At 46.6% G+C, this 27,784-nt stretch overlaps 1 protein-coding gene across 1 annotated transcript; it reads right to left on the bottom strand.

Annotated features, from left to right (window-relative positions):
• Positions 1–172: 172 nt before the first annotated feature.
• Positions 173–27,784, bottom strand: LOC144141454 (uncharacterized). The gene is made up of 10 exons (XM_077673009.1): positions 27,649–27,784; positions 27,450–27,554; positions 21,675–21,779; positions 20,406–20,501; positions 17,497–17,595; positions 15,810–16,181; positions 13,250–13,914; positions 10,147–10,468; positions 3,715–4,042; positions 173–1,038 (listed from the first exon to the last, which is right to left on the bottom strand). The coding sequence occupies exons 1-10, from the start codon at positions 27,686–27,688 to the stop codon at positions 603–605; spliced, it is 2,568 nt and encodes an 855-aa protein (XP_077529135.1). The 5' UTR covers positions 27,689–27,784; the 3' UTR covers positions 173–602.

The raw sequence follows: 27,784 nt of genomic DNA, 5'->3' as shown, positions 1-27,784 counted from the left end.
TTTGCGTTATTCGATACCCAGTGAGGGCACATTGTAATGCAACAGTTTGTACGTGGTCTCTTGAATACGTTAGACAACCTGCGTGTCTTTATTTTGCTCCATAGCATCGCCACATTGGCCAATTGTGTTTTCTTGCGTCCCTTAAAAAACAAATTTTACAGGGCACCTAAGACTTTACGTTCTATGAAGGCAAAAGCGTGGCTACACTTATCTCCTTTACTGGTAAATTGTATTTGTGTATTTTCTACTCTCGGAAAAATTTGTTTTAAACGTCCAAACTGCTGAACACCCCTACCATATAAGCTTCATTTAAAATACACACAGTGGCCTCAGGATTCGAACTCCGCAACCTTATTTTCAGTGGCGCAACGCCTCACCCACTGTGCCACCGTGGCGGGTTACTCACGAGGGGGTATGGGTATATAGGTGTGACTATGTAAATGTAATAAAGGTTATAGTGCACAAAGGGGCAAGAATTACTGCAAAGTCTCTGAGTCTTGCTCTCTGTGACATTTAATTCAGTAGCAAATTGTCAAGAAAGAAAGGAGTACAGTGGTCCGAAAGAAAAGACACACAAAGAAAGAGATCAGCTCAATATCCAGTCAAAGTGGCGTACAGTGTCTCGCGTACTGCTGGACCGTTCCATTGCCCGCACACTCAAAAACTTCGTTGAATTCGTGCATGCCCAGCAGTGGCCACGTGCAGCGCTCCCGAGACGACAACTGGACGCCTCGATCCGACCCGCAGGACAGAAGGCAGAAACGCTTGAAGAAGATCCTCTGCGCCCTGGTCCAGGCTGAGTCGCTCCTGGGTTCTGTCTTGGAGCCATTAAAGAAGGCTTTGCGGAGCATGTCCAGTCCAACCCTGGCGGCACGCATCCAGGCAAACTGACTTCTTCGGTACGCAACCGTTTGCACCCGCAGGTGGCGCTCGGACACCAGTTTTATGCCGGTGGCTTGGACGAAGCAGGCCAGAATGAAGTTGTTCGCCAAGCTAAGTCCATGTGACCAGAAGCTGCCCGATGACGTAACGTTCCACCTGCATTCAATGAAGTTTCAGAAAATGAATAAGGCAACCGATGACACCACCACCCTGCTGGAAGGTTAGTGCCAGCTGCCTGAAATGTTCATTCAGTTCAGGAATCATGATTTACCTAATGGTGCTGAAGAACGATTTGTAATTTTATAAACCACTTTTCACGCCTACCTCCCTGCGCCTACCTCCCTGCGTCGTAGCAATATATGGCAACGAAGATAACAACATTGAGCTCCTTTCCAAATTTGAATTGACGTCGTCAGCGCGTAGGTTATGTCTTTTCGCTCATTTTTTTTCTTTCAATAAACAATGCACTACGAAGCGCGCAGCACTTTCGACAGCCCAAGCAAGAGCTATTTTGTGCTCTCATTAAAAAACCTGCGTAGGACTTTATCACTTTTGAATAAAACCTGCTAGAACTGTGGAATGGCACTGTAAAACAGTGCCCTTCCACCTATGCACTGTTACATATTTAGCGCATGCTGATGCGAGCCCGATTCCGCTGAAGTTCTACCAGGAAAATATTTAAAGACCGTTGCTGATATTCTCCCTCAGACTGCGTAACGCGAAAATGTGGCTGCCTGTGTCTGTCTGTCCCCCACCCGTGAGGCTGTCACCTTAATCAACAATAAATGTTACGGGTGAGCCTCCTCCCTAGCGGCTTACGAAACCGCTGGCAATTGTTCGCAATTGCGGACCTGGCGATGTCGATGGGCTCCACCACATAAAAGTTCCTGTAGCGCATAGGGATCGAAACCAAACTGCTAGTTTTGGAGGGATGTCCTTCAAGGACGACTATTGCGATAAACATCACCATTGTTGCATTTTAAAAGAGCTAGACGCTACAAAAAAGAAAAATCTGAATACAAAAGTGAATACACACTTACAAGAATGACGCCAAAAAACATCGGTACTAGATTTATTTCAAACCTTATGAATCTGCTAAATATGTGCATTACAAAGGTAATTTTTCGTTTGTGGGTTCTTGTGGTCATAAAATGTAGGAAGAAATGCAGGAAAACTTTTTCTGCTTAACATAACATGTTTATTTGCTGGATGTCCTTATTATTGGCTCATTATTGAATTAATAATTGCACAACTAGCGCTATTCTGTTTGGGCTTGGTTGAGCCATCAGGTTTAGTGTAACAATAGGAAAATATATTTTGCTTGAAAAAATCAGAGCTGAAAATGTTATGACTGTGATTGGTGAGTTAAAGTTGGCTGCAGTTGAAGGAACGTTATGAGGAAAGGTGGCATAAATCGAGTGACGCAAATAGATTACGTTCATCTTGAACAGCGCAAGAGGACGGGACACCAGCAAGAAATAGACACCACAAATGCTGACTCAGCGTTTGTGGTGTATTTCCTACTCGTGTCCCGTCCTTTTACGCTGTGCAAGATGAACGTATTCAGACTCACCCAAATTTCCGCCTTGATTCAAGCTAATAGATTTCGCAGATGAGGAAGGCCATGCTGGGAAAAGACAGTAATGGAAGAGGGATGGGAATGGGATGAGCCAGAAGGTAATAATGAGTTGGAAGGGGAAGATACAGTACATTGATTAATTATGGGGTTTAACGCGCCGATGCTACACAGGTGATGAGGCGCACCGTAGTTGAGGCTTCCGGGTTTAATTTGACCACCTGGGGGTCTTTATCGTGCGCCTAAATATCGAACACACGGGCGTTTTCGCTTTTCGCCTCCATCAGAAAAGAGGCAGCCGCGACTGGGAGTCGACCCCGCGTCATCGTGCTCTGCAGCACGACGCCTTAGCCACTGAGCCACCACGGCGGGGCAGACGCGACAATACAGAAGGAGAATATAATGTGGGGACAAGTGGATGAGGAAGAGGAGGGAGAGTTGCCTGCGGTGATGGTTGCGGGACCATGAAAGGTGAAGGAAGCAGCGAGGTAAGAGAAGCGGAGGCAGGTCGTAGCAAGGCGGAATCACGTATGGGTCAAAGGTCAAAGGTAAGTCAAATATCAAAGGTAAGTGAAGCGCAAGAGGAAGGGAAGGGAGGAGCGAAGATAAGGTGGATGAAAGAGAAAGGAGAGAGATCATCATCCGAAGGGGGACGGAGAAGTGAAGGACAGCAAGAGACAGGATTCTGGAAAAGGGAGGGAACTCGTGGAACCCGTCTGCAAGAATGGAGTGGGAAATAGAGCGTAGTATGATACAAATATCAAAGGTGAGGGGCATGAAAGAAGTGTACGAGGGGCAGAAACGGAGGGCACGAGCGCAGATTAGAAGGAGAACGGTAGGGTTGAGAGAGGGGTGGAGGTGGTGGTTGTCAGAGCATGAGGGGAAGAGGTAAGAAGCAGGGGGTCAGAGGCAAGTTTCAAGGCCTTGATGAACGTTGCACGGAAGGGGCAGCAGAAATGCTAGCGTCTATTGGCGCCATTTGTGCCGAAGCAAGCAGATACGGCTCTCAGTCACCGGAACCAGTCCCTCTGGCAGAGATTTGCTTTCCCTTACAAGATTTTCCGAAACGGTTACGCGACAGTATTCTAAGCGACAACTGCTACTTGAACGCTACGAACAACAACGTTGTCGGTTAAAATTTACGTTCTTCCCGTTCCTCGCCAATGCTTCGCTTAAGATAACGTGTTTTCGCAGTCCAGAACACCATGCACCGATGTTGCGAATAAACGGTATCCGTTGCGTCCGCTGCCACGTACCGCGAGTAAGGGTCGATTGCCTCGGAGAGGGCCTTGGCCAAAGCGACTCCAACGGTGGCGTAGTTGGCTTCGGGCGCCGAGGACCCCGCGTACATGAGCGGCTTCGCCAGATACGCCGCTGGCAGAATGACTGCATGTTGGGCCTCCGCGTACACGGGCCATGGGTCAGCCCACCTGCGCGCCAGCTCCGCCTCGGCCGCATCCGGTGGCCTCACCAGCATCGTCTCCCGTTGCGTCGCGATTCGGAGCGCGATGTAACTCCCGAGAAAGTTCTTGCCCGCAGGAGTGTCCCACGGCGCACCAGGAACCAAGTACGTCAGGTTATGACCTGTGGGCAGATGTGCGTGACATGAAAAAATGTGGTTGATCCCTCTTTCATAGGCATCGGTAAAACTATTTATATTTTGTCGGTATGGCACCATCAGACTTATCAACCATAGACACTGGATTGCACGCGCCGGAGCACAGCGTAAATCCGAATGAAACCATACGCGCTCGCAAACCATGCCACCGAAACCGAACGGGTTGTCAGCGAATCGTTTGGTGAACTCACGGTCCGCTGCAGCGAAAGAGCATGACTTGCGGGGCTGTCTTGCGGGTGTGTTTGGTGAGCGGCAACCGTCTGGGGTGTCGTTTTCGCAAATGTTCGACTACTGCGTCCCTGCTCCGTGTAGTGTACGGAGGAAGTTCCGATGAGCTCAGCTGGCGCCAACTGTGGGCGCTCATTAGAATCGTGATGCACTACTTCGCTTCCCCTCTCCTAGACGGCAGCACCATCGAAATAGAGGAGGTTATAGGAAATATATATGGCGAGTTCATACGTCTGTCGGCGTTTCAGCTCGTAGCGGAGTCGGTAAAGCGCCTGGCACCTCCCGTTGCGGCGATGGAGCACCCGGCCCGAATCCTGGCGCAGCCGCGTTTTTCTGGCGATGTCATTTCCGTGACGAATATGACGTCAGTCAGATCTTGGTGGATCCCAACATAAAACACTTTCGTGTTACAACAAGCCACGACAGAAAAACAAATTCAAATTGTGGCGCACAGCGCATATTAAATTCACGGTAATGTTCACCACGCCCAGCGGGTATTTTGACGTCGCGTGGCCTGAAATAATGATGGGGCGTGTCACTAGGCGTGTCAAGGCACGTCACCGTTATATCGACATATAACCAGCATGGAGATTCTTCCTCGTCCCCAGAACAGCGACTTACTCGATATTTCCTGAGGCTTGCATCGCATTTTGAGATCTTTTATTGTTGACATACCCTAAAGTGTGTTTTCTTCACTTTGCCTTTGTGTTTTATACCCACACACAGCAGAAAATAGTGCCCTCGGAGCTTACGTGTTGATTCCCCGTCATTATTGTTCGAGTTTAGTAGCGTTACTTTCCTCATTGCTCCGTCGTAGCATCCCTTCGTTCTATGCTAGGCCCGCTAGCCAGTCAGGCAAAAGATTTTTGAGGGCCTATCTTTTAAAGTTGCAGAATTATTTCATTTTCATGACACCATCTCTTAGTGCCGAAAACATTTTTCAGGGGTGGGCATACTGCAGGGGGGGTCCCCTTCCCGGCATGGCTCGAAATCGCCAAAACATATTTCCTGAAGCATCTAATTAGACACACGTCTTGACGCACCGCTTCACGAGTCATATTTTAGCGTCGTTGTTTCGTTGCAATATGCCATCTTGGCTAGAAGTGTAAACTCGCCGTTGTAATATCTTCTACGACCGCATTACACAAAAACCTACACCTGAAAAAAACCACGAGTATACCTAAACAGTCACTATATTCTAGTGAAAGTGAAAGCATTAGTGTCCAAAACCCATAATCTTCTCATAATCGCATCACCCTTCGGTCTTGGCGCCTTATCCTTCACATGTATACCTGCTTAAAACTTTGGCCATTGGCCAACGTTTTTGCAATATAATTTGTTTACTAAATTTAAATTTTCAACGCCACCCGCTGCGGTGGCTCAGTGGTTAAGGCGTTGTGCTGCTGAGCACGACGTCGCGGGTTTCGATTCCAGGCCGCGGCGGCCGCTGTGCTTATGGAGAAGCAAAAACGCCCGTGTGTTCGAGATTTCGACGCACGTTAAAGATTCCATAGGTGGTCAAAATTAATCCGGAGCCCTCCACTACGGCGCACCTCATCGCCTGCGTTGCGTCGGCGCGTAAAACCCTGCAATTAAATTTTCAACGCCGTGCAATCGCTACAGCATTAGTATATCTGACATGATGGCTCTGCTGTGACACGCCAATAAAGTTTTGTTGAAGCGCGCTTTTTTTCTCGCTCAATCGCTGCTTCTTGTGGGCTCAGTAGATGTCTCTAGTACACCTTTCGGTGTCTAAGGGCACAAGACGGCCAGAAGGTTTAGCTTTATTCAGCCGGACCCGTGATTCACCGCGGTGTTATAAACATGACCGCTCTTCTCACATTTCGACTCGCCGCGGTGGCTCAATGGCTAAGGCGTTGTGCTGCTGAGCACAAGGACGCGGGTTCGATTCCCGGCCGCAACAGCTGCTTTCCTGATAAAGGCGCAAAAGCGAAAACAACCATGTGTTCGAGATTTCGGCGCACGTTATAGATCCCCAGGTGGTCAAAATTAATCCGGAGCCCTCCACTACAGCGCGCCTCATCGCCTGCGTTGCATCGGCGTGTTAAACCCTACTTGCAACGCCTGCTTTTTGTGCAGGTAAAAAATTCCTGTTCCCCTATTTTCCAAGCGTGCCAAATACGCTACTTTGTTAGTGCTCCCGAGCCCCAACTGTTGCTTAGAGATTGTTTGTAGCTGTATTCGTGCCCTGCGAGCGCTGTTGCTATTCTGTGGCGACATCGAGACAAACCCTGGCCCTACAACTGGGTTCGCTAATACTGATACCCCTAACGACGTTATGTCTGTCCTCAGCGATATCCAGTCCAGACAGGCAGCCATCCTTAATGAAATGAAATCTATACGTTCTACGCTGCTGCAACACGAGGAAAAATTTGAAGAAAGTACTAAAAGACTCTAAAATTGAAGACAACTGCTCTGCAATAGCCACGGTAAAAGAAAAGGTCGACGGCTGACAGACACTAACTGAGCAAAACTGCGGTGATATCACTAGCCTTGTCGCCAGGATGGACGGCTCTGAGGACAGGCAATCCAACCTTGTCTTTTACGGTTTTGAAGATGCCAGTGACGAGACTTGGGCACAGTCTGAGAAGCCCGTCATCGATCTATGTCTTACCAATCTTGAAGTCTCAGTCCAACCCAGAGATATTGAATGCGCTCACCGAATAAATAAATAAATAAATAAATAAATAAATAAATAAATAAATAAATAAATAAATAAATAAATAAATAAATAAATAAATAAATAAATAAATAAATAAATAAATAAATAAATAAATAAATAAATAAATAAATAAATAAATAAATAAATAAATAAATAAATAAATAAATAAATAAATAAATAAATAAATAAATAAATAAATAATAGCATTTCGGAAGCCCGAAGTTCGGCTCTCCCACCCAAATTTACCTACTTCCCTTTTCTCATCCATTACTTCACTTTTTACGAGCTTCCGACAAAATTTTGGTTGCGCTGAGAATTCTATACAGCGTTTTTTTGTTGTCGTTTAAACCTTCGGCTACTCTGATCCCTATTTTGCTCCACGATGCCGAATTTTTTTACAATCCCGTATCACGCGGGGCTCTTGTCGCCCCAATACCAGTGGCCACAAAAGTAAACAGGGAATGAACCACAACCAATTGAAATAATCTCTTGACTACGTTTCCATGCGTCCGCGTTGCCGAGATCGTGTAGCAGAAAATGAGACTTCGGAGGTGTGACGCAGAAATTCTTACTGCTTATATACGTAGAGACCGAAAGTTTAGGCCTCGAAAAATCGAGGTTTTAGGTTGCTTAATGGGCACTGAAAAGTGCATTTAGGCATATATAGGCTCAATTCTTATTTACTTCTGCAGCATGTGTTAGGACAAATTTTTGACTTGCGGTGAAAACAGTGCACCAATCACGTGCTGTGGGAAAACAGTTTTGTTCTTCGTGAAAATAAACCACAGGCGAGTTGCTATTTAAAATTTACGTGAAATGCACGGCGATTCGACACTGAAGGAAAGGCTTGAAAGCCATGACGAACCACATCAATCTTAATGAATTGCTGCTTGAAGTTGTACATCCTTTCAGTCGATAATTGCGTGCAAAAAAAGAACGCTCAACGTCCACTGAAGTTGGGGGAGCCTACTTGTACTTCAGGACACTCCATGATCTAATTCCATCTGGAATACCAGAATGTTGGCTGCTCAGAACCTTCGGCAGTTCTTTTAGCATAGGGAATCGAGGAAGTCTATGTTAGTCAGATTTAAGCAACCTGTACTTCGGGGATGGTGGTGCATCGATCCTGGACCTCCCAAATGAGCTCAGCATTCTTAGTCGGAGTGGCGCCGAAGCTCTCAGCTGTTGAAATATTTTCTGCTAAGAATGCGAAATAAGCACACGAATGAGTCATGCGCGGTGTGAATACTTTTGACTACGACGCTTTTGTCGACTGCAAAGCTGTTAATACCGCCGGAGTGGTTTTGTTGTAATTTTCCCCCATCAGCCGAGTTCCTTCAGGTGTAGCAAAGAGCTCTGGTGAAAGAGCCAGAATTCGTAACCGCTCCTTGAAGACACAACTGCACTCAGAAGAAACATCTTAAGTGCACCTTATTATTCGTTGACAGAGAATAACGACTTCCGCAGCTCTTCACAACAAAGATGAATCCCATAGATAGTACACTGAAGTGAAATAATTCTGTACAAATTAGTCAGCCATTCTGTCCTGCAAAAGCGGATGATTAGCGAAGCTGCGGGAGTAACACCATTCAGTAAATATGCACTATATACCGATTGTGAACATTAGACAGCACGCAAGATTCTTTCGAATTAATTCCCCTAATGCTATTAGAGAATGCCCTTAAAGGTTATCCGGCACGGCATATGACGGCTGTCACGACTAGACGACTTCTGGAGGGCTGAGATCCTCCTTCCAATAAGGTCCATTTCTCGTTCCTTCGTGCTACACGTGCTCAGTCTTGTCGGTCGGGGATGTACCCATGTTCGGCGGCTCACAGCGAACGAGTTCGTGGCGTCAGTTAGAACTTCGCTGTCTCATATTTGCACGCGGTTTTCCCCAAGAGGCGTCTTTGACTCGAGCGGTATGTGCGCGGCTGTGTAGCGTTCATTTTTTGTTTGCTTGTTTTAACGCGAAAGTGTTTTATTCCGGGATACACGATGATTTCACTGACGCCATATCCGCCACGGAAGTGACAACAGTGCAATGAAGCAAGTGCCTGTAAAGGGTGCACCCCTGCACACAGGGTCTTCTTGCGGGGAAGCAACCTCTAGTACTAAAAAGCACGCTTTACTTAGGGTTTTTTTTTTGTTTTCGGGTTTCATATTTTAACACGAACGTGTTTTTGCCGGGGTACACCAAGATTTGACTGACGTACGTCATATTTGTCAGGGAAATAACACCAGTACACCTTTGCCGAAGCTGCCCGCCACCAGGAAGTCGCTCGCCAAGCACACCCACAAGACAGCCGACGACCCGCAAATCATGCTCAGCTGCAGATTTTACTGCACATTTCACTTTCGTGTTTTATCGATTCCTATGACAGAGGAATCAACCCCAGTTTTTTTATCGCTTCATAGGAACGTGGGCAAAAGTTTTGACACACCAGACGTTCTGACAGGGCAGAGGTTCTCACACAGCGCTTCAGAAGCGCACAGAACCTAAGAGCTCTTGCTGACAGGGGTGACGTCGGAGAGCTTGGCTGCGGTGTCGCTGCCCACAGACTTCTGGCGGCTTGGCCGTGCTGGCAATGTCGAGGTGACGGCGGTTTGAGCATGGTTACCGCTTCTGGGCGTGTTTGGCACGGAGCGCGGATTTTTGTCGTAAACGGCGTGCGACCAACGGCAAGTTGCGGGCTTCTGAAGCCAGAACAGTCCTTGCAGAACATTGACTCACAGCACCAAAACAGGCACATAAAACACAAAAAAGGCTATTTTAGTCGATAAAAAGACCGTATAGTTGAAATACGCACTAAAAAGCTCATTTAGATAAACTATTGCTTAGAATGATTGTGTGTTACGGACGTATAGGCTTGTGGACAAATACGGACGATAAATATTGCGCATGTGTGGATTTAGGTATAAATGTACGATGCAATCTTCGCTAATCAACAGTTGGAAGTGAAGCATCTGTCCCATGTCCCTTTTCTTGCGTGTGCTTCTTTGCGCTACTCAGTATGTTCTCAGACCAAAACCAACACGCCCAGCAATAAGTTCTGAACAGGCTTGTTATGGACACAAGGGGAAAATAGGCATTTTGCCCAAAGCTCCGGTCTCTAGCAATGCGATGCATACCAATACAGTAGGCGTGCACGCATATACCTCTGGGTCGCACTCGGACGTCTTTGGGAGGCAGGTATGACTGGAACGAGGCGAGGTTCAGCTTCGTTTTGGCCAGCGAGGCCGTCTCGTCCTCCAAGTCTCCCGACGTCGCGTAGTCCATCCATTTGGGAATGGCGTTGTCGCGGGCTTGCTCGAACATTTCTGCCACCTCGGGATTATTGGAGAGCTCGAAGAAGCTCAGCTCGCGCACGAACAGGTGCCAGTGCAGTTCCAGTGCCCGATTCACGGCGTCCAGGCAGAGGTAGTTTGCATTCCGCGTCACAGGCGGCAGGAATCGCCTGGCGAAGTCGAAGCGCAATGCCTGCGGGGAGAGTTTAGACACACGGCAGACAGATTAAATTCCTATTAAGAAGATGCTCAAACTTTGCAATCGTAGCAAGGTTTGATACTGGTCCCGTGGTTGGATCCTTCGCACAGACTTCACTTTTGCCGTGCGGGCAAAAACGATGGTGAAAAAATATGGCACGGAGTTCGTATTAACTTTAAGGCTTTCGGTAAGCACATTCAATTAAAGTGTAGGGAACCTCCCTCACTGAAAACAATTTATTTAGTTTTATTTATTTATTTACACGTACCTTACAGGCCCTTGGCTAGGGCATTGAGTAAGGGGGGCTAACAAAGATATCTACAACAACTAAATCACCAAAATGTGCCAAAAAGGAAGCGCTAAACATGAGTAACATAGAAACAAGAACTAAATATGTGTAAGTTAGCATTATACATAATCACCGAACAACTCAAAAGATGCGGTTCATGTCACGCAGGAGTTGGGAAAGTGTACAATACGTGTAACTGACATTGGCACAGGTTGTGGCATAATAAACATAGCGCTTACGGGAAGTGTGAACAGCTCGTTCACATAGGTCCAAACAAAGAAAAATAAAGCACACAAAAATCAGTGGGAAAATCGGTTTACAAAAGATTTGTATGCAATCAAATCGTACTGGCGGTGATCACCCAAATGGCACGCAATCGGTAAGGGGAGGACAAATGATAAGAGGAACGTTCAGGGAAAAAAATGAAAGGTTTATCAAGGAAGAGGTTTGGTAAAAGACGCCATTGCTCAAATAAAGAAAATCAAACTAATTTCGGCTAGAGGTGTAAAGCAGAGAACGGAAAACTGTTGGATACCGATGGACAACTTTGCCTGACAAGAGATAGGAGTGCAAGCAGGACAACAGAAGCAGACCGGTAACACGGTGGAAATACGAGATAAAGAAGTTTGGTGGCAAAGAATAGATTCGGGCAGTTAACAATAGAAGCACTTCGGGGTATATGGGAGACGCTCTTGTCGGGTACCAGACACAATGAAGTTCCTGCTGATAATGGCAACGATAACAATGTACGCTTATATCGCGCGAATGAAAAGAACAAAATGTAGCGCTCTGATCCGGGTTCAGGGAACAAGAAAGAACACAGCATGCTTTGGGACGACCCAACTCCCTTAATTTCAAGTGATGGACGGAAAACATCATGCTATATCGTATTACTGTCTTAGATGATAAAATTTGTAATGCGCGTGCGCAGTCAAAAATGACTAGAAAAATTTCTGTAGGTTTTCCGTATTTTAGCATGTCGCACTGTCGTTTTGTCGTATTCCTGTCGTGTCGGGATTCTGATGTTCTGTCGTGTGCCGTATTCCTGTCCTGATTTCGATGTTTCGTCGTCCCGAATTCCCGTCTTGTCGGGATCCCGATGTTCCATCAGTAGCTGCACATGTTTGAATGTTATCGCACATTGTGAAGAGTAGCGTAAATGCCATTCTCGTTGTGATTACAGGAATGTTTCTCGTTGAGAAAATTGACTTTGTCGTTACGACAGAAATGTGTGTCGTAACAACAGATGGCTTTGTCGTAACAAATGGGCTTCTGTTGTCCCAACAAAGTTTTTTGTCGTGTGACAGGAATTCCTGTTATGTTTTTGTAGTATTCCTGTTGTGATTTTCAACTTGGTGGTAATGTTTTTCACGACTCATAAAAATACCTTCGAAAAGAGCTAGGAGCTTGCCGGCAATTATAACAACCCCCAGCTTCGAGGAATCAAAAAAGAAAAAAATACAGTGGAAGACTACGTCAAGAATATTTCATGTTGCACCTGTAGTGATGTCATGATCGAACAGCTCCTAACTTGCATTCTTAACTATCCTTCAAAGCAATACACGTAGGCAGAACTACAGAATCTGAGTACGAAAACTGACGACTTTTCGTAATTGAAGCAGGTGTGTTACATCACCCACGCGTCATATTTGACATCTGTTATGGCAGCGTTTTTCCGTCCTGTGCAACCGATGAAGGGCTCACACCTGCTCTAAGTTTCCCTCAACAAAATCAGTTCTTTGCGCTCGAACTCGGACTCACCATACTGCTTAGCCCCTTCTCAATTACCTCCAAATGGGCGATGGTCTTCTGCCTTTTGCGAAACCTTATCGGCGGAGGCCGCATGGGCCAGTAAGGCTGATACAAAAGTGAGCTACGGGCCGTGTGCCCGATTTTATTTGACGCCTTTTCTCAGTTCTCTATGGCTAAATATTTCCAGCAGTGCGCCCCCCATATCTTCTCCCTGCCTCTTTGCGCCATATTTTTTTTCCAACTCCATTTCATCACTACATCCAGCTTTTTGTGCCCCTGAACTTTGTCTCGTCCCTTCGTAGAACAGCTCCTACTTGTGTATGTAATCTGTTACCTGTTCTTCACCATGCAGGTCCTGCAAGCCTCTTCGTTCTCACATTCTCAGCTCGAACGTGTTTCAAATTATTTTGACGGAGAGTTGTAAAGACAACGACCGGTCGCACTCAAGTCGAGCACGCTCATTCCAAGGAGAGACATGAACAGGAGATAATGAAAGGACAACAATTGGTGGGTCTGATTTTAGTTTTAGCTCTGTATTCTCCGCAACCTATAACTCCGTACTCTGATTGTTGTCGTGGTAGTATTTCCCATGAAGCGATACCCTACCAGGACATCCCGCAAAGTATCCCATACCGTTCCAAAGCTGAGGTTTGCAGTCATAAGCACTCGTGTGTGACCGTTTTCTACAGAATCCCATTCGACAGTCATTTTAACTGCTACAGACACATGCACACCTGGGAAAGAAGCATCATCGCCAGGTACCAGCCGGTAGTCTCCGCGGGCTCGCCGTCAAGGTAGTTGAAGACGTCGCGGGTCCTGCTGTAGTCTTCGAAGAGTACGTGGACCACGTCAGCTTCAGGCAGACCGCTCGCACCGAAGATACGGTACGCCTCCTTCCAGACACCCTCTGGGAACGCCTTGTCCGACTTGAGGGACTCAGCCTCCAGCCACCTCACATCCGGGTCCCCGCTGTGCATTGCCGCGAGCGTACTGTCGGTGTCCATAACGTCGCGAGCGATGTACTTCGCTGCAGAGCCACCCGTGTTATTCGTCAAGTACCTCACCTGTGCGACTACGCTATCGACGTACGACTCAACGTCATCTGCTTCGGATCCTTCCTGGAGCTGCTCGCGTAGGGTGGCTGTCTTGTAGAAGTGAAGGTAGGAGCCCGATTCTAACGGACGCCCCGTTCTTCTTGTGATGCCCACGACTGCGTGCAGACCCGTCTCGAACGAGACTTGTAGTGCAACAATCAACGCGTTCCTGGATGTGTTGGCGGAAACAAGCTTCATCCCATTGAGGACGGACAGCACAGAAACAAGGTCGTTCTGTAGGTTGAAGGTGGTTGAGTTCATGTAGGTGACGCAGTAGTCAAACAGCTGCTGTCCCACTTGGAAACCTGCGTTCAGAGAAAACGTTTAGAAGCTGAAGTCTTAACTATCCCAAAGTGCTGAGTATTCAAGTTTGATGTGTTTTCTTGGATCCTTCGAATAACACTCTATGTGTCACTAAAACTACCTCGCTGATATCAGGAAGAAGTAAATGAAGAAACCTTCGACTAACCGAACACAAGTACTTGCAATGACGTCACACTGGAAACGCCTAACGTTTCATCTAAGCCTAGAGCCGAAGTCCCCCGGCCTTCCCTGTCAGGAAGTAAACTTTACTTTTGGTAACCCTTTCTGAATTCCTTCCCGACATTATGTTCAATCCTGCATATTGGTGCCTACCCCGTCTCGTAAAGGCGCCTCCAGAGAATTGTAAAGGATAATTATTGAGGATGCGATGCAGATCTTGTTCCCTTCCATGCAAGCACAGTGCATGCCTAGCTTTAAAAGCAGCTGCTCTCAAGTTCACAAAAGCTTCCCTGCAGCTGTCAGCGACATCTGTGGGGGGAAACTGAGCGGTCGAATGAACACATTTCTAAGCACGCGCGTATACGCGTCCCACATTCTATGCCTGTCCAGCATACTAAAAGCGATAACCGTGCACCAAATCAAAATCCTGACGCCATCTATTATGGCTGTAAACTACCATAAAATGTTCAATGCCAAGCTGGTCTTTGTAACAAAATCTACAATTTTTCATTCTGCTTGCAAGCGCCGTCTGAGATATTTTGAGTTCGGAGAGCACATGCCACCTGCATGAAAAGCCGCAGAAACGTCTCGATGGACAATTCTGCGGATTTTGTCGTTTGCACTTCGCTTAGGAGAAGATAGACTTAATTTTGTTCGAACTTCTGGATTTTTGCACGCGTACGCAGTATACCATCCACATTTTCTTTAAGTAATTTTATTTTCGTTTGAAGAACCCCGTTTCTTTTCCCTTCTAGAGGTATTCGAATGAAAAAGTCAGACCTCATTTTCGTCCGGATATATTTTCAAAATCATGCACACAATCAACACATTCCTTCCACAAATGCTGAAAGTACTATTTACGTTTTGGGAATATGGTTTTTCTTTGCCAACATACGGGTACTCGACATTCCAATGATTTCCTGGAGAACTTTACCCTCGTAGTAATAATATCCCCACAGCAATATTTTTTTAATAGAGAGTTTTAGCAGTCCGTATGTTCCGTGTTGTACGTGGTTACCGTGTTGACCGGAACCCGTCTGGGCACTTGTGCATTCGTCGCGGTAGGGGGATTAGTTCCGCGCGCAGGCCCTCGCCATTCTCGTGCATTCGTCCCGGTGGGGTGCGCCTCCGGGCCCTTCCGCACGCGGAGGCGCAGTCGAGTCCCAGTAATCAGAGTAACTACGTAAACGACGGAACAGACGGGCTGCTAACACTAGAGAGTTTTAGCAGTCCGTATTCTTTATTCTAGATTAAAGAGTTTCACTCCGTATGTTCCGTGTTGTACGTGGTTACCGTGTTGACCGGAACCCGTCTGGGCACTTGTGCATTCGTCGCGGTAGGGGGATTAGTTCCGAACACAGGCCCTTGCCATGCATGTGCATTCGTCAAGGTGGGGTGCGCCTCTTCGCTCTTCCTTCTCGCCCTTCCGCACACGCAGGCGCAGTCGGGTCCCGGAAAACACGATAACTACGTAAATAGGTAGTTCTAGCATTTCGTTACCGTGTTTGCGTTACCGCTTACCGTATCACCGGAAGCCGCTGGCGACGGTAAAGCCTCTGCCGGTAAGTTACCGTTCACGGTAACTCTCGCGTCGCGTAGTCGACTCCCGCAAACCCGGTAGACGGTAACGTAAACACGGTAACGCTATGCTAAAACTCTCTAATGACGGAACAGACGGACTGCTAAAACTAATATTTCGCGGTACCGGAAAGAACACCTTGCGCCATGTCGTCGAAAGCTGCAGGGTTGGCCCGTTGCACCGCTCCTTTCAGGGAGTCGAAGAACCTGCTGAGGGCATCCTGGACGAAGCCGCCTCCGCCGTGCAGGCTGTTCCACCTGCCGCACACGTGCCCGTAGAAGTCTACACACGGGTCCACGGCATCGTCAGTGAGGGCGTCCAGGTAACGGATTTCGCTGAGGCAGTCGGCAGAACGGCACTCCTTGAGGAACTTGTACCTCGACTGAAGAACGAAGGCGATCGCCACGATGACTGCCACGGCGCCGAATATGATGGCTGTGCTGACCCAGCAAGTCACGTTGGCGATTTTGCGCTGCAGTGGCGTCATCTCCGCGCGTTGCCCGATCGAGTCTGGAAGCGGGGAAGAAACATGTCTGAGGACGCCTTGACAATGCATACAGCTCGATTTAACCTCTGTGCAAGCTTTGTCAGCATCCTGGTGACTCTATCATCCTCATCACCAGCCTATCTACGCCCACTGCAGGGCGAAGGCCTCTCCCATTAATCTCCAATTAGCCCGGTCCTGTGCTAACTGCGACCGATTTATCCCCGAAAACTTCTTCATCTCACCTGGCCACCTAACCTTCTGCCGCCCCCTGCCACACTTGCCTTCTCTAGGGATCCACTCTGTTACCCTTAATGGCCTACGGCTATCTTGCCTCCGCATTACATGCCCTGCCTACACCCCTTTCTTCTTCTTCTTAATTCCTACTAATATGTCCTTAACACGCGTTTTTTCCCTGACCCACTCCGCTGTCTTCTTGTACCTTAACGTTACACCTGTCATCTTCCGTTCTACTGACCGCTGAGTCGTCCTCAGTTTAAGTTGAACCCTCTTAGTGAGCCTCAAAATTTATGCCCCGTATGAGTACCGGTACGATGCAGCTGTCATACAATTACTTATTCAGGGAAAATGTTAGGCTGCCATTCATTATCTGAGAATGCCTGCCGAATGCACTCCCCCCCATCCTTATCCTTCGAAGTATCTCTGCCTCATGGTTGGTATCCGGGGTAACAACTTGGCCTAAGTAGATATATTCGCGTACCACTTCCACTTCCTTTCCACCTATCTAAAACCGCTGTGCTGTCCCGAGGTTATTAATCATTACTTTAGTTTTCCGCATATTAATTTTCAGACTCTATAAAGCTCTATAGACAGCTGGAAAGGCTGATTTTTCAATTGGTTACAATTTTCAGATCCCGTCATAACCGTGCTTCGTTAGCCCCTACGCGCTTTAAACGGCCATACTCACCGGCGCGCAGGTGATTGGCGCAAAAACAAATTACTCAAAGAATCTCCCTCGAATCCTGGCACATACAAGGACTCGTGGAAGGCTGAATATATCCGTAGGTGCCCTAACCTTCATTTACGCCCACGAACTCCCACCCGCAGGAGCAAGGAACAAACAGGAAAGAAAAAAATACCTCATAAATCTGCTGAGCCGTGTAGTCTCCGAAACGTTGGGAACTTTTTTCGTAAACCTCTTGGTTTGTGGACTCACGTTTGGTTCATTAAGACTATAGTCTCTTCCCCACTAACAGTCATACCAAACTCTTTCATATCTATCACGTTCACAGAATCAAAATGGGGACTTACATCTGAAATTTGAGCATCCCCGTTGAAGATGTATCTCAATTCTAATTAAGCACTGAGACGAATAATTACCTTCCTCGGAGCTACGGTGCTTGTGCACTTCCCGTATCTCCTTTTCCTTTGACTTTGTCGGTAGTAAACGCCCTTCCTCTTGAGGCTTCTCATGAAGTTCTACGAAAAAATATTGTTGGTGCCAGAAGAGTCAATAACAAAACCCTCGCTATGCAAATTCCATTTTTGAAAACTTAGACACGAAACTAGGGAGAAGAGAGGTATCTGGTTCTCGCAAATGTCCTTGCCCCATTACACCTACGCGAAAGGAAGCCATTGCTTGCGCGCCGAAGGACGTCGTAAGGCTCCAGCATTGCGTAACATTGTTTCCAGAGAGGATTCAAAGTAGTTAACCTTTTGTTACGGCGCCAACCTTTCTTGGTGTGTTTGAAGAGGGAGACTGAGGTAGTCGGCGAACTATACTGCGAAAAAGATGTGACTTGCGTAACCCGTTGTAAACGTACCCACTATAATCTAAAATTAGATGATTAAGTGTAGGTTAAATAGAATTGACGCACAAACAGTGCTTGAGGTCGCACATAGGTATAAATCGCTGCCACCTTACTACGTATATAAGATCATTGACGTCTCCGCAACTACAAAAGTAAGCAGAATGGGTGCGCAGGTCATGCTTGCTGCCATCTAGAAACGCGGGAAACCAAATAACTTCCTTGAGGTAATTTCGCAAGACACAAGAGTCTATATAAATTCCGGAACTGTTCAAAAATTGGGGCAGCATCGCACTAGTGGGGCAAAGACTCGGTAATCAGCTAGGCTGGCGGCCTTTAACGCACGCCTTTGCTCCGTAACGCAAGCTCGTAACTCCGGATCTTCTGCAGCTTGGTGACTTCCGCCGCCGCTTCACCGGCGCGATGTTCGAGATCGTGCCGAAGTCGTCGCATCCGTTGTCGAGTAGCGGCGCGCCGGTTTTCGTGCCGCGCTTCCTGTTCATCGGCCGGAGTAAAGCCCGTTCTACATGGTGCGATTTTCCCTGAGCCCGATGTTAAATAAAGTGCCTACTACTACTTCTGTCGCCCCATAGCTCTCTTCGTCGGAGGCCCGGCTGTTCTGTTTCCGCGGGGGCTGGAGCGGAGTTGCTTTTTGCCCCTGTGGTGATGTCGCTGCTTAGTTCGCATCTGCGCATCCGTGGCGTCCGTACGGCGAGGCAAGGCAAAGATTGATTGATTCATTGATTCATTGATTCAATCATTGATTCATTCATTCATTGATTCATTGGTTGATTGATTGATTGATTGATTAATTGGCTTATTGATTCATTCATTGATTGATTCATTCTTTCATGGATTGAAAGATTGATTTATTGACTGATTGGTTCATTGACTGATTGTATAATTGATTGATTGACTGATTTATTAATTGATTGATTGACTGATTTATTAATTTATTAATTGATTGATTGATTGATTGATTGATTGATTGATTGATTGATTGATTGATTGATTGGTTGATTGATTGATTGATTGATTGATTGATTGATTGATTGATTGATTGATTGATTGATTGATTGATTGATTGATTGATTGATTGATTGATTGATTGATTGATTGATTGATTGATTGATTGATTGATTGATTGATTGATTGATTGATTGCAGCAGGGTTTAACGCGCCGACGCAAGGCAGGCGATAAGGCGCGCCGTAGTGGAAAGCTCCGGATTAATTTTGACCACCTGGGGATCTTTTAACATGCGCCGAAATCTCGTACACACGGGCGTTTTTGCTTTTCGCCTCCATCAGGAAAGCGCCCACCGCGGCTAAGAATCGAACCCTCGTCCGGCTAGGCAAAGCTACGGCGCGGCCGCTGGATGAAAGTCGGCTACAGTGAAGCGATGCTGGCGCGCGCGGTGACGTCATCGCTCTGCGAATCTTTGCTGGGCGCGTGCGCCAGCCTAACCACCAACTTAAACAGCATCGCTGTTAAAAGAAAGACCTCATTCGCCTCCGCCCCGCGGTTTTAAAGTGAACGAAATGTTTGTTGCAGTTCTTCTGTACAGTCAGGGAGGAAGTGAAATGCAATAAACCCTTTCAACCCATTTTCCGTACGCCGGTGTACATCGTGTGCAACGGATTCAATAAAAAAACAGATCACTCTTATAACAACAATTAAGTTAAGGTAACTTTAATAAAATGACGTTGCCGGGATGTGCAAAAAAGACGGCCTCGCAAAAGAGCAGGAGCATCCGCAAGCAGTTAAGGACAGGCCGCACGTACGACCAGTACTCCACGTAATTTGCATAAAATTAGGTCACCGATGAGCATCTTGAAGGGTACAAAGAGGTTGCGATTGTACGATTTATACTCTTAACCGTATCAGACGGTCATTTAGAAACCATATGCATGCACTTGTGTGTGCATGGCGTCCCGTTGTTTTAGTCAAGCTATGGGTCAGAGATTTCCGCTATTCCAGTGCCCGTTAGAATAAATCCCCCTAACGTTTGGGTTTTGGCTAGTTTAAGCGCTGTCTTCATTTAAATTCACTTCATTAAAGATCTCTCTCTCTCTCTCTCTCTCTCTCTCTCTCTCTTCATTTAAAAGCTGTTTCACAGTTAAATAAATTCCAGGTCTTCTCTCACTGTTCTTTAAAAAAACTGAAAAACTTGAAAAGAAATTTAACCGGGCCAAGTTGGTGATTATACGTACGGTTGTCGCGACGTTCCTCTAGCTCAGCTGTGATCCGCGCAGTATACTCTCGGTGCCAGGATGGTGGCATAATAGCAGCGTGTGTTGTGGACAACGATTTGTCTGTTATCACTTATCTCTTAACACGGCTCCCTATTGCAAGAAAATGTGCGTGCACACACGCTTACGAATGCTATGCGGTACATCCACAGCTCTTAACTTCTACGTTTTGATTCCTTTTGTGACTTGCCTTTCATTTCAGCAGAGTATGCGCGAAAGCACAGAACTGACCTGTCGGTGAAGACAGGTCGACTTGGCTTGGCACTGCCGCATCCTGTGACTTCTCGTGACGAGCCGTTCCCTCGTGTCGGTCGCTGTCCAAGAGGGCTGCATGGCCAACAAAACAAAAGGCGTGTAAGCGCAACCAATGTCACCGGCTAAGGAAAGCCTAAGAGCCTTGACAAAGTTAATGGGAAGGCCGTTCTCCTTGACAGCCGCATAGGCAGTAACATTTGGATAAACTGCGAAGCATCATATTGTCACGAAGCCAAAGATGACGCAGTTGGCTTGAAGGAAAAACAATTTTATTGGAGCGAGCTTTTGCTCCCCTAACAACTCAAAGAACACACAGGCGGCGAAGCAACAGCCAACGAAATGACGTGCGCAGGCGAGTGTCGGCGAATCGAATACTGCGGCATTCGCTCTGCGGGCGTTTATCTTTCGGTGCGAGTTTTTCTCTAACTGTCGAATTGCATTGAAAACACTGTAGATCAAAAAAGATTATTCTAGACAGGTGACGTTAATTCGAAACGCTCTCCCTATCAATACAGATAACACATGCAGCACAAGAATAAAGAATGGAACAAGCGCTTCATTTGGCACACAGATAACACAGACCAGCGGAGCGGAGCGGAGCGGAAAAAACAGAACAAACCAACCCAATGCAAGGTTCGCGGCACTATAACGCAGAAAGATGTGTGAAATCAGAGCCCAGAATAAGCTTGCTATTGGATGCAAACAACGATACAGCTCTCTAGCTCCCAGTCCCCATTCAATTTACTTCCACTGGACAGTTAACATAACAGAGAAAGAGGTGGCGCAGCTTTGTGAAAGTAAAAAAATTCTCGAAAGGATGACCTAAATCGGTACTTCCTACAATATCGTCAAATTATCGGTTATCTCTAGCCCAGCATGCTTACGATACATGCAAGATATAATTCACAGCACCCACCTAAGCCTTCCAGCACCGAACAGGTTTAGCGGTGCATGTCAAGCGAATCAAGCATAATGCAGATTCGAAGTGGGCTAATGACCTGGGGTTAATATCTTCGCAATATCCAATACGCCCCCCCCCCCTTCCTCCACAATTATTTTCATCGAATTCTGTTCTTTGTTCTGCTGCGACATGATCAAATTAGCAAATCCAACTTGTTTTAGAATGCGTGCCTTCATGTGCATGGCACTCACCTACCTGCGTTACCGTATACTCGACTAAATTTAAGTTTAAAGGATACAGCGATCCTTCTATTTCAAAAGGGCATGTGAAAGAATGAGACTTACGGCTACTTTCCTGCAACTTGGCTTTGGCGGTTTCAGCTTCAGAGGTCGGCGACCCTTGGAAGCCACCGGGAGCTTTGACCGCCTCACGAGAGCAGCGTGATGGCTCTGAAATGACGAGAGAAGCAGTCTTGGGGTATTGAGAGCCGAACCATTACTTTCTGCATCGGAAATCTGCCCGCGGCTGAGCTGTCCCTGCCAACAGAGGAGTCAACGTAGAGGGTGTGTTATGGCTAATACAGATGTGTGGGAGGTTATTGGGGCGGAGAGGAACGTCGTCGCGGCTGGGTTTCATTGTATTGATTCTTGTGTAAGGGAATGGCGGCAAGTGTAGTTGAGTAATATAAAACCTCTAGATGCATGGATCGCAGCCAAGCTATAAAAAGTCAGCAGTCTTGTAATCATAGTTTCTTACAATATACACTAGAGAGAAATCTGGCGCTGGCATCTCTGAGGTTCGCATCAAGGCCGTCTGTTCCATCATGGACCGCCATTATACCACACGCTCGCCTTTTTTTCATCACTGGCTCGGATTAAAAGGTATCAGTGGCCATAAATTCAAACACAGTGCCACAAAACTCCAAGAAGAGTATTTTATTATACCCGCAGAAAATAAAGCGCGCTGTGTTGGAGCAAATCCAAAAAAACTCTTAATAATCCAAATGTCATGCCGAGCTCAAGCCAGAAGCTGTGCCCTTCCCATAATCTACCATGAAGACTTTTATTCACAAGCACAGTTTTCTCTTTTATAATCACTAATAAACTATGTTGCTGATGACTCGATCGGCTGTTTTCGTAGAGACGTAACGCAAGGACTCCATTCCCATCTGCTGAGCCGCGAGGCTGTGGAATAAACGAAAACGCAACAACGCGAATACTCTGAGGAGCGAGACGGGAGTTTATTGTGAAAACTGCGCGTACACAACAATCCCAGAAGGAAAGAAAAACTTGCAGGGACCCAAAAGTGGCAGTTGTGGAATCAGTGCTCAGGCCGTTCTGCCTTACACCTAGCCCCGTTAAATGCGGCTTCATTGCAACATACGTGTATTTCTGGGAAAACGTTTTTTTTTTTCCTGGGAGCTGCTTCATAGAAGTAATGTGGAGGCCATGAGGATTTATAATAAATACCCACATAAAGTTTTGTGTATGAAGCCTTGTATACCTAGTCCTTTTAAAGATTGTTTCACCACGATACACCAATACATTAATGAGTAGACATTCTTCCAGGGCCAATATAAGATGTGTGGTGTCCAAACATGTTGTCCCAAGGGTATTCTAACTGATATCTCCAAAAGAACTCAAATGTCGCCATGCAGCGCTGTCCACCGAGTTTCTGTAAAGCCGGCTTCGCCACTGATAACAACTGCGTTGCTTGGAAGAGACTTTCTTAGAAATATAAGCGGCGTGGTATCAAACTATGGAGGTCCTAGCGCCTTTATTAGTGACGTGATAATTAGTGTACGCAACAAGAGTGTCACCCATCAAGCGTCACGCCCAGTTTAATTTCGTTGAATACACATAGGCTCAAGAATATAAGAAAACAGAAGTTGTGGAGTAGGGAATAGATAGATGTACCGGTCATGTCAGAGTATTTGTTGTAATGTAATCGAGATCAGTACATTTCGTCTATTGAGAAGACGGGTAGGGTGTTGCATATTTTTTTCTCATCTCCATCTGGTCGTTGTTTTCCTGTCACTAACCCAGCAACGTAACACCTTTGGCTTCGATATCCGTTTTCCACAGTTTAGATACGACTGGATCTCATTCACTCGCCTTGTCCCTGAATCCGGCGTCGGCGTTGTTGTCGGCGTCCGCCCCTCCCCCATTCTCCTCGCCGCGTGAGCTGCGCTCTCCGCCGCTCACCCCCTCTCTTCTCCGATAGCAAACACTCTTTCGCGAGGAGCATTGGATTGGATTCGAATGGATTGGCTTAACTTGACTTGTCTTGGCTTGGCTTGGATTTGGATTGGATTGGATTAAAGTGGATTGTGTTGGATTGTGTTGCGTCATAGCCGCGGCAGACGCCCTGGCGCCAGCGCGTCCCCTCACCGTTATGCGCGCTATAAAACGCGGTGCCTGCGCCGCTCCGCTCCATCGTTCCAGCGCCGTTCCTCCGCTGTCCAACGCTGCAACGTGAACCCCCTATGCGTCGCATCTACACACGGGTTCCCGCGAGAGAAGGTGGGAGATTTTTCAAGCTACATTCAAACAAATAAGCGGTTTCGACACTCTAAGCTTCACGAGGGCATGAATTCCTTCAATCAGCGGCGGAGTAATGATTTAGTTAAATTTATAAACCAAAATGCGTGTTTGTAGCCTGCCTCATTAACTTCAATTACTAACCCTGACCGGTTTCTGGAAGCATTGTCAAATTCAAATTCGTTTTTTTTTTCTTGTTGTTTTTGGTCTTACACTCTGTGGAACATAATGTCTTTTTTTGTTTCTTTTTTAGTGCATTGTATGCTTGTATCGATCCGTCATTTCTGCGTAGATATTGTTCTTTTACGGCGAATGAAGTGCATTTACCGTTTGTTTTTTGCTTTCCTCCGAGTGTGATTGTGTTTGTGGCAGCGTTTTCTGCGCTTACTGTACCACGTTTTCTTTTTTTCCTATTTTTGAAACATTATAGTATTTTGTGCGTGCAATCGTTGAACATTTGTCGCGTGCCTTTGATTTCTTTTTTGCTCATCGATGTAAGCCCCTCCCCTCTGCAATGCTGTATGCCCTCAGGGTAAAACAAACAAACAAACAAACAAACAAACAAACAAACAAACAAACAAACAAACAAACAAATAAATAAATAAATAAATAAATAAATGTATGTAATGCGCCTAATAACGCTTTTTCCAGTGTTGTTGATATCCTGGCCAGAAGGTAAAAAATCTGCTATGTTTTTTTTTCTTCCTGCCATTATAAAACATAACGAGCACTCGTAAAGGCAACACCATTCGGATTTCATGCATCATATCGGGTCCAACCAAAGCGTGTCTAAAAATGTCAATGTTCTCAGAGTCGTCGGGGTCCGAAGCGGCAGTGGCTGATACTACCCCACCGCTAAATTAAGCGTGTTGACCCGGAGTGTTGCAACGCCAAGGCTGGACTCAGTGAAAACAACCGAGAAAATATCCTCGTTTGAACCCTTGGAACTAAGAATATAATGGCCCACTTAAAGGAGCCATCAAGACAAAATACAAGTCGTTTTATTAGAAAGACGTCGTGTTTTATAGCGTCCCCAGCCGTTGCACGGCAACAAATGATGCCGTATTCACTGAAAAATTAAAATTTTGATTCTCCCGCAAATCCTGTGTTTTGGTGACGTGTACAATTAAGTCATAACGGCGCGTACACAAAGTTCCACAGCGCCATTCGGCTCTGCAGCCTCGCTTTCCGTCGAACCTCCCAGGTGGCGCTAGCATACTCAGCACTCCGCCGTTGCTTTGTTTTTGACCGTATTTACACCTGGCTTGTTTTTGTTACGGTAGAAAGTAATCGCTGCGTGAAACATGGGGTGTGCTTGACAAAGAGGGTCACGTAATGCAACGTCGCCTACGCCAATCGGCCAGCGTTGTGTAAGACAACTCCAAAGCGTCGGACTGTTGTGCAGCTAAAACAAGCCTGGTCCGCCAAGTGCCGACAGTAGTGCGCATCGGTATTTCTATGTTTACGTGTATTTTCGTAACTTTTGTTGTTTACCGCGCCATTCTTACTGCTGTAAAATGGATATACACTGTATTTAGGAGCAAATAGCTCGTTCGGCAAGTTCATAAGGTCTGCCTAAACTGCGGTTGCTTTTACCAGCTTGAGCCAATCACACAGCTGGGCTCATATGACATCATAGGTTCTGTGTCGGGAAATGAGCTAGTGGGTCGCATGGCCATTCCCTTTTCCCTTAATTATATGGCTTATTTGAGCGAAGAGTACGTTAAAAGTGGCGTCATTATGATTCTAACGAAGCAACATTTCGAATGAACCAAACTTGTGTTTTGTCTTCATGGCTCTTTTAACGATCTTTATGGGGGCATTTTGAGGAGACCTCGAAAAGATGGAGGAGCTGTGGATAGCATAAAATGGGGAGTCCCTCTGGACTGAGTAAAACTCCCAACGTGTCGATTGAAAATGAACTCAATGCACACCAGTCGGAAGATGGGCTTAGTGGGCACAAGTAAATTTCCTTATTGCTCTGCCGTGTGTTTTACTACCCAGTCCCCAAAAGTGTTGCAACATGAACTCAGAACATTCATTACTAATCTGCGACCTTTGCGGGAAGAAGGTGAGCAGTGAAGAATATAGGGAATGACTGCGCTCCGCATAACAGACAGCGTCACCATAAACAGCAGCTGTCGCTTCTCCTTCTTCGAATGATTCTAATAAAGATACCCTGCAACACTTTCTTATAACTTTTTTTTCTAAATCCTAAATGCTTGCAGAACATAATACACCACCACATTCAGTATTTCGATTAGGGTATCTAAAAATATCTCAGCCAAAAATTTTTGCGCTATGCCCATCAGATAACTTAGAACCTTGCTCAGATTTTTTTTTCTGTCCCGGTCTCGGCGTTCTTCGACCGCAGGAACTACGTCATTACAGCGGTGTGGCGGATATTTCCGGCTTTCGTTCAGTTGCAGCAATCAATGAATGCGTTCGATGGCCACTCTAAAAAGAAAGCCGCAACACTAAAGCAGAAACGGGAGGCCTATCTGCTGCTACAAGCAAATCCCGCACTGCCGCTCCGTATTGGGGATAGCTATAGATTCCGCAGTTCTTCGAGACGCGAAGCAAACAGTGAAAGCGTTTATCGGAAGTGTTGAACGGTCCTTTTAAGCTTCTGAGTTTCCTTCTTCCCGTTTCGTTATAAGGCCAAGCTATGAAGTGCCAAATGGGAAATTTATATCTTGGGGCCTCTGATATACGCTCCACCCTTTTCTTCGCGTCATCCCGTCTGCTTTTCTTCCCACGGTGTCAACATCAGCCACAGTTTGGCATTTCCCGAACATCCCCCCCCCCCCTTCCTTGCACTCTGAAGACAATAAACATTACTGTATGGCCCTCGAGGCTTTTTTTACGGTAGTGTCTATTATCCCGGCAAGCGTGAGAATTACTGCAAGAAATTTCTCGCGGCAGCCGCCACTCATTGGTTAAGCACGCTACGCGGAGATTCTATGGGATTAATATTCCCCAAAAAGCTGTGTTTTCAGCTGTCCTGTAGCGCTGTGGTGTAGTACTTGGTTTGAAACAAAGAGGCTCAGGTTCGAGTCCGACATTGCGATGTTTTTTTTTTTTCTTCTTTTTTTAGCTTTCAAACATTTTCGGTCATCGTGATTTTGTTAAAGCTTTTTTTACTCTTGTTTCTACTGTATCGAGACATCGACGCACAGTACTTCTAGAATGGGTTTAATTACGTTTATTATATGTTGTGTTCTGTGTCGTTGGACTGTGTTAGATTAGGTTTGTTGCTGGACTGGATTTAGGTAGGTTATCACGCGTTCGGTTCGGTTACGTTAGTTCGGTGAGGTTATGTTACGTTCGGTTACGTTGGGACGTAATATTATTCAGCAAAGTTTAGGCCAGCCAGCTTTCATGTTAACTGCCGTGAGAATTTCCCGGAGGTAATTCTCACGGCTGTCGCGAGATTAGACGCAGCCATATTTTGGCGCACGTTAAAGAACTCCATGCGGTGTAAATTAATCCGTAAGTCTCCCACTACGGCGCGCCTCATAGCCCATGTGAAGCCTCGGCGCGTTATGAACCCCGCACTCTGAATTCGGTCGTGCTTACTCTGGCTTTCCTGAGAACCGCTGAGAGGGTCTTTCTCCCGAGGACTCTGCGGCTGCTTGGGGGCGTCGGACTCTGCCGGCGCCTGTGCCGAGCTGCTCGGAACCACTGAAATGGAAGGAGGCGGGGAGAGAATGCGCCCGCGTTGACATTTGGAATCTTTCCGCGTTGAATGCAGGGTGGGGTTGGGGTTAAACCTTACCGGGATCAGTTTTCGGGGCTGTGTCCTGAACAGCGGCCATGTTGAGCGTCCTCTTCTTCCTCGCTCACAGCACGAGACAGCGTGAACGGCAGCGGCGTGTGCGTGCAACTTCTTCACAAAGCGAGGAACGTGGCTA

Source organism: Haemaphysalis longicornis, unplaced genomic scaffold, assembly GCF_048455015.1.
Source record: "Haemaphysalis longicornis isolate Haplotype H1 unplaced genomic scaffold, Haemaphysalis longicornis Haplotype H1 scaffold_6, whole genome shotgun sequence".
In the NCBI taxonomy this organism is placed as follows: Eukaryota; Metazoa; Arthropoda; class Arachnida; order Ixodida; family Ixodidae; genus Haemaphysalis; species Haemaphysalis longicornis.
This window is presented reverse-complemented; position numbering and strand designations above follow the sequence as displayed.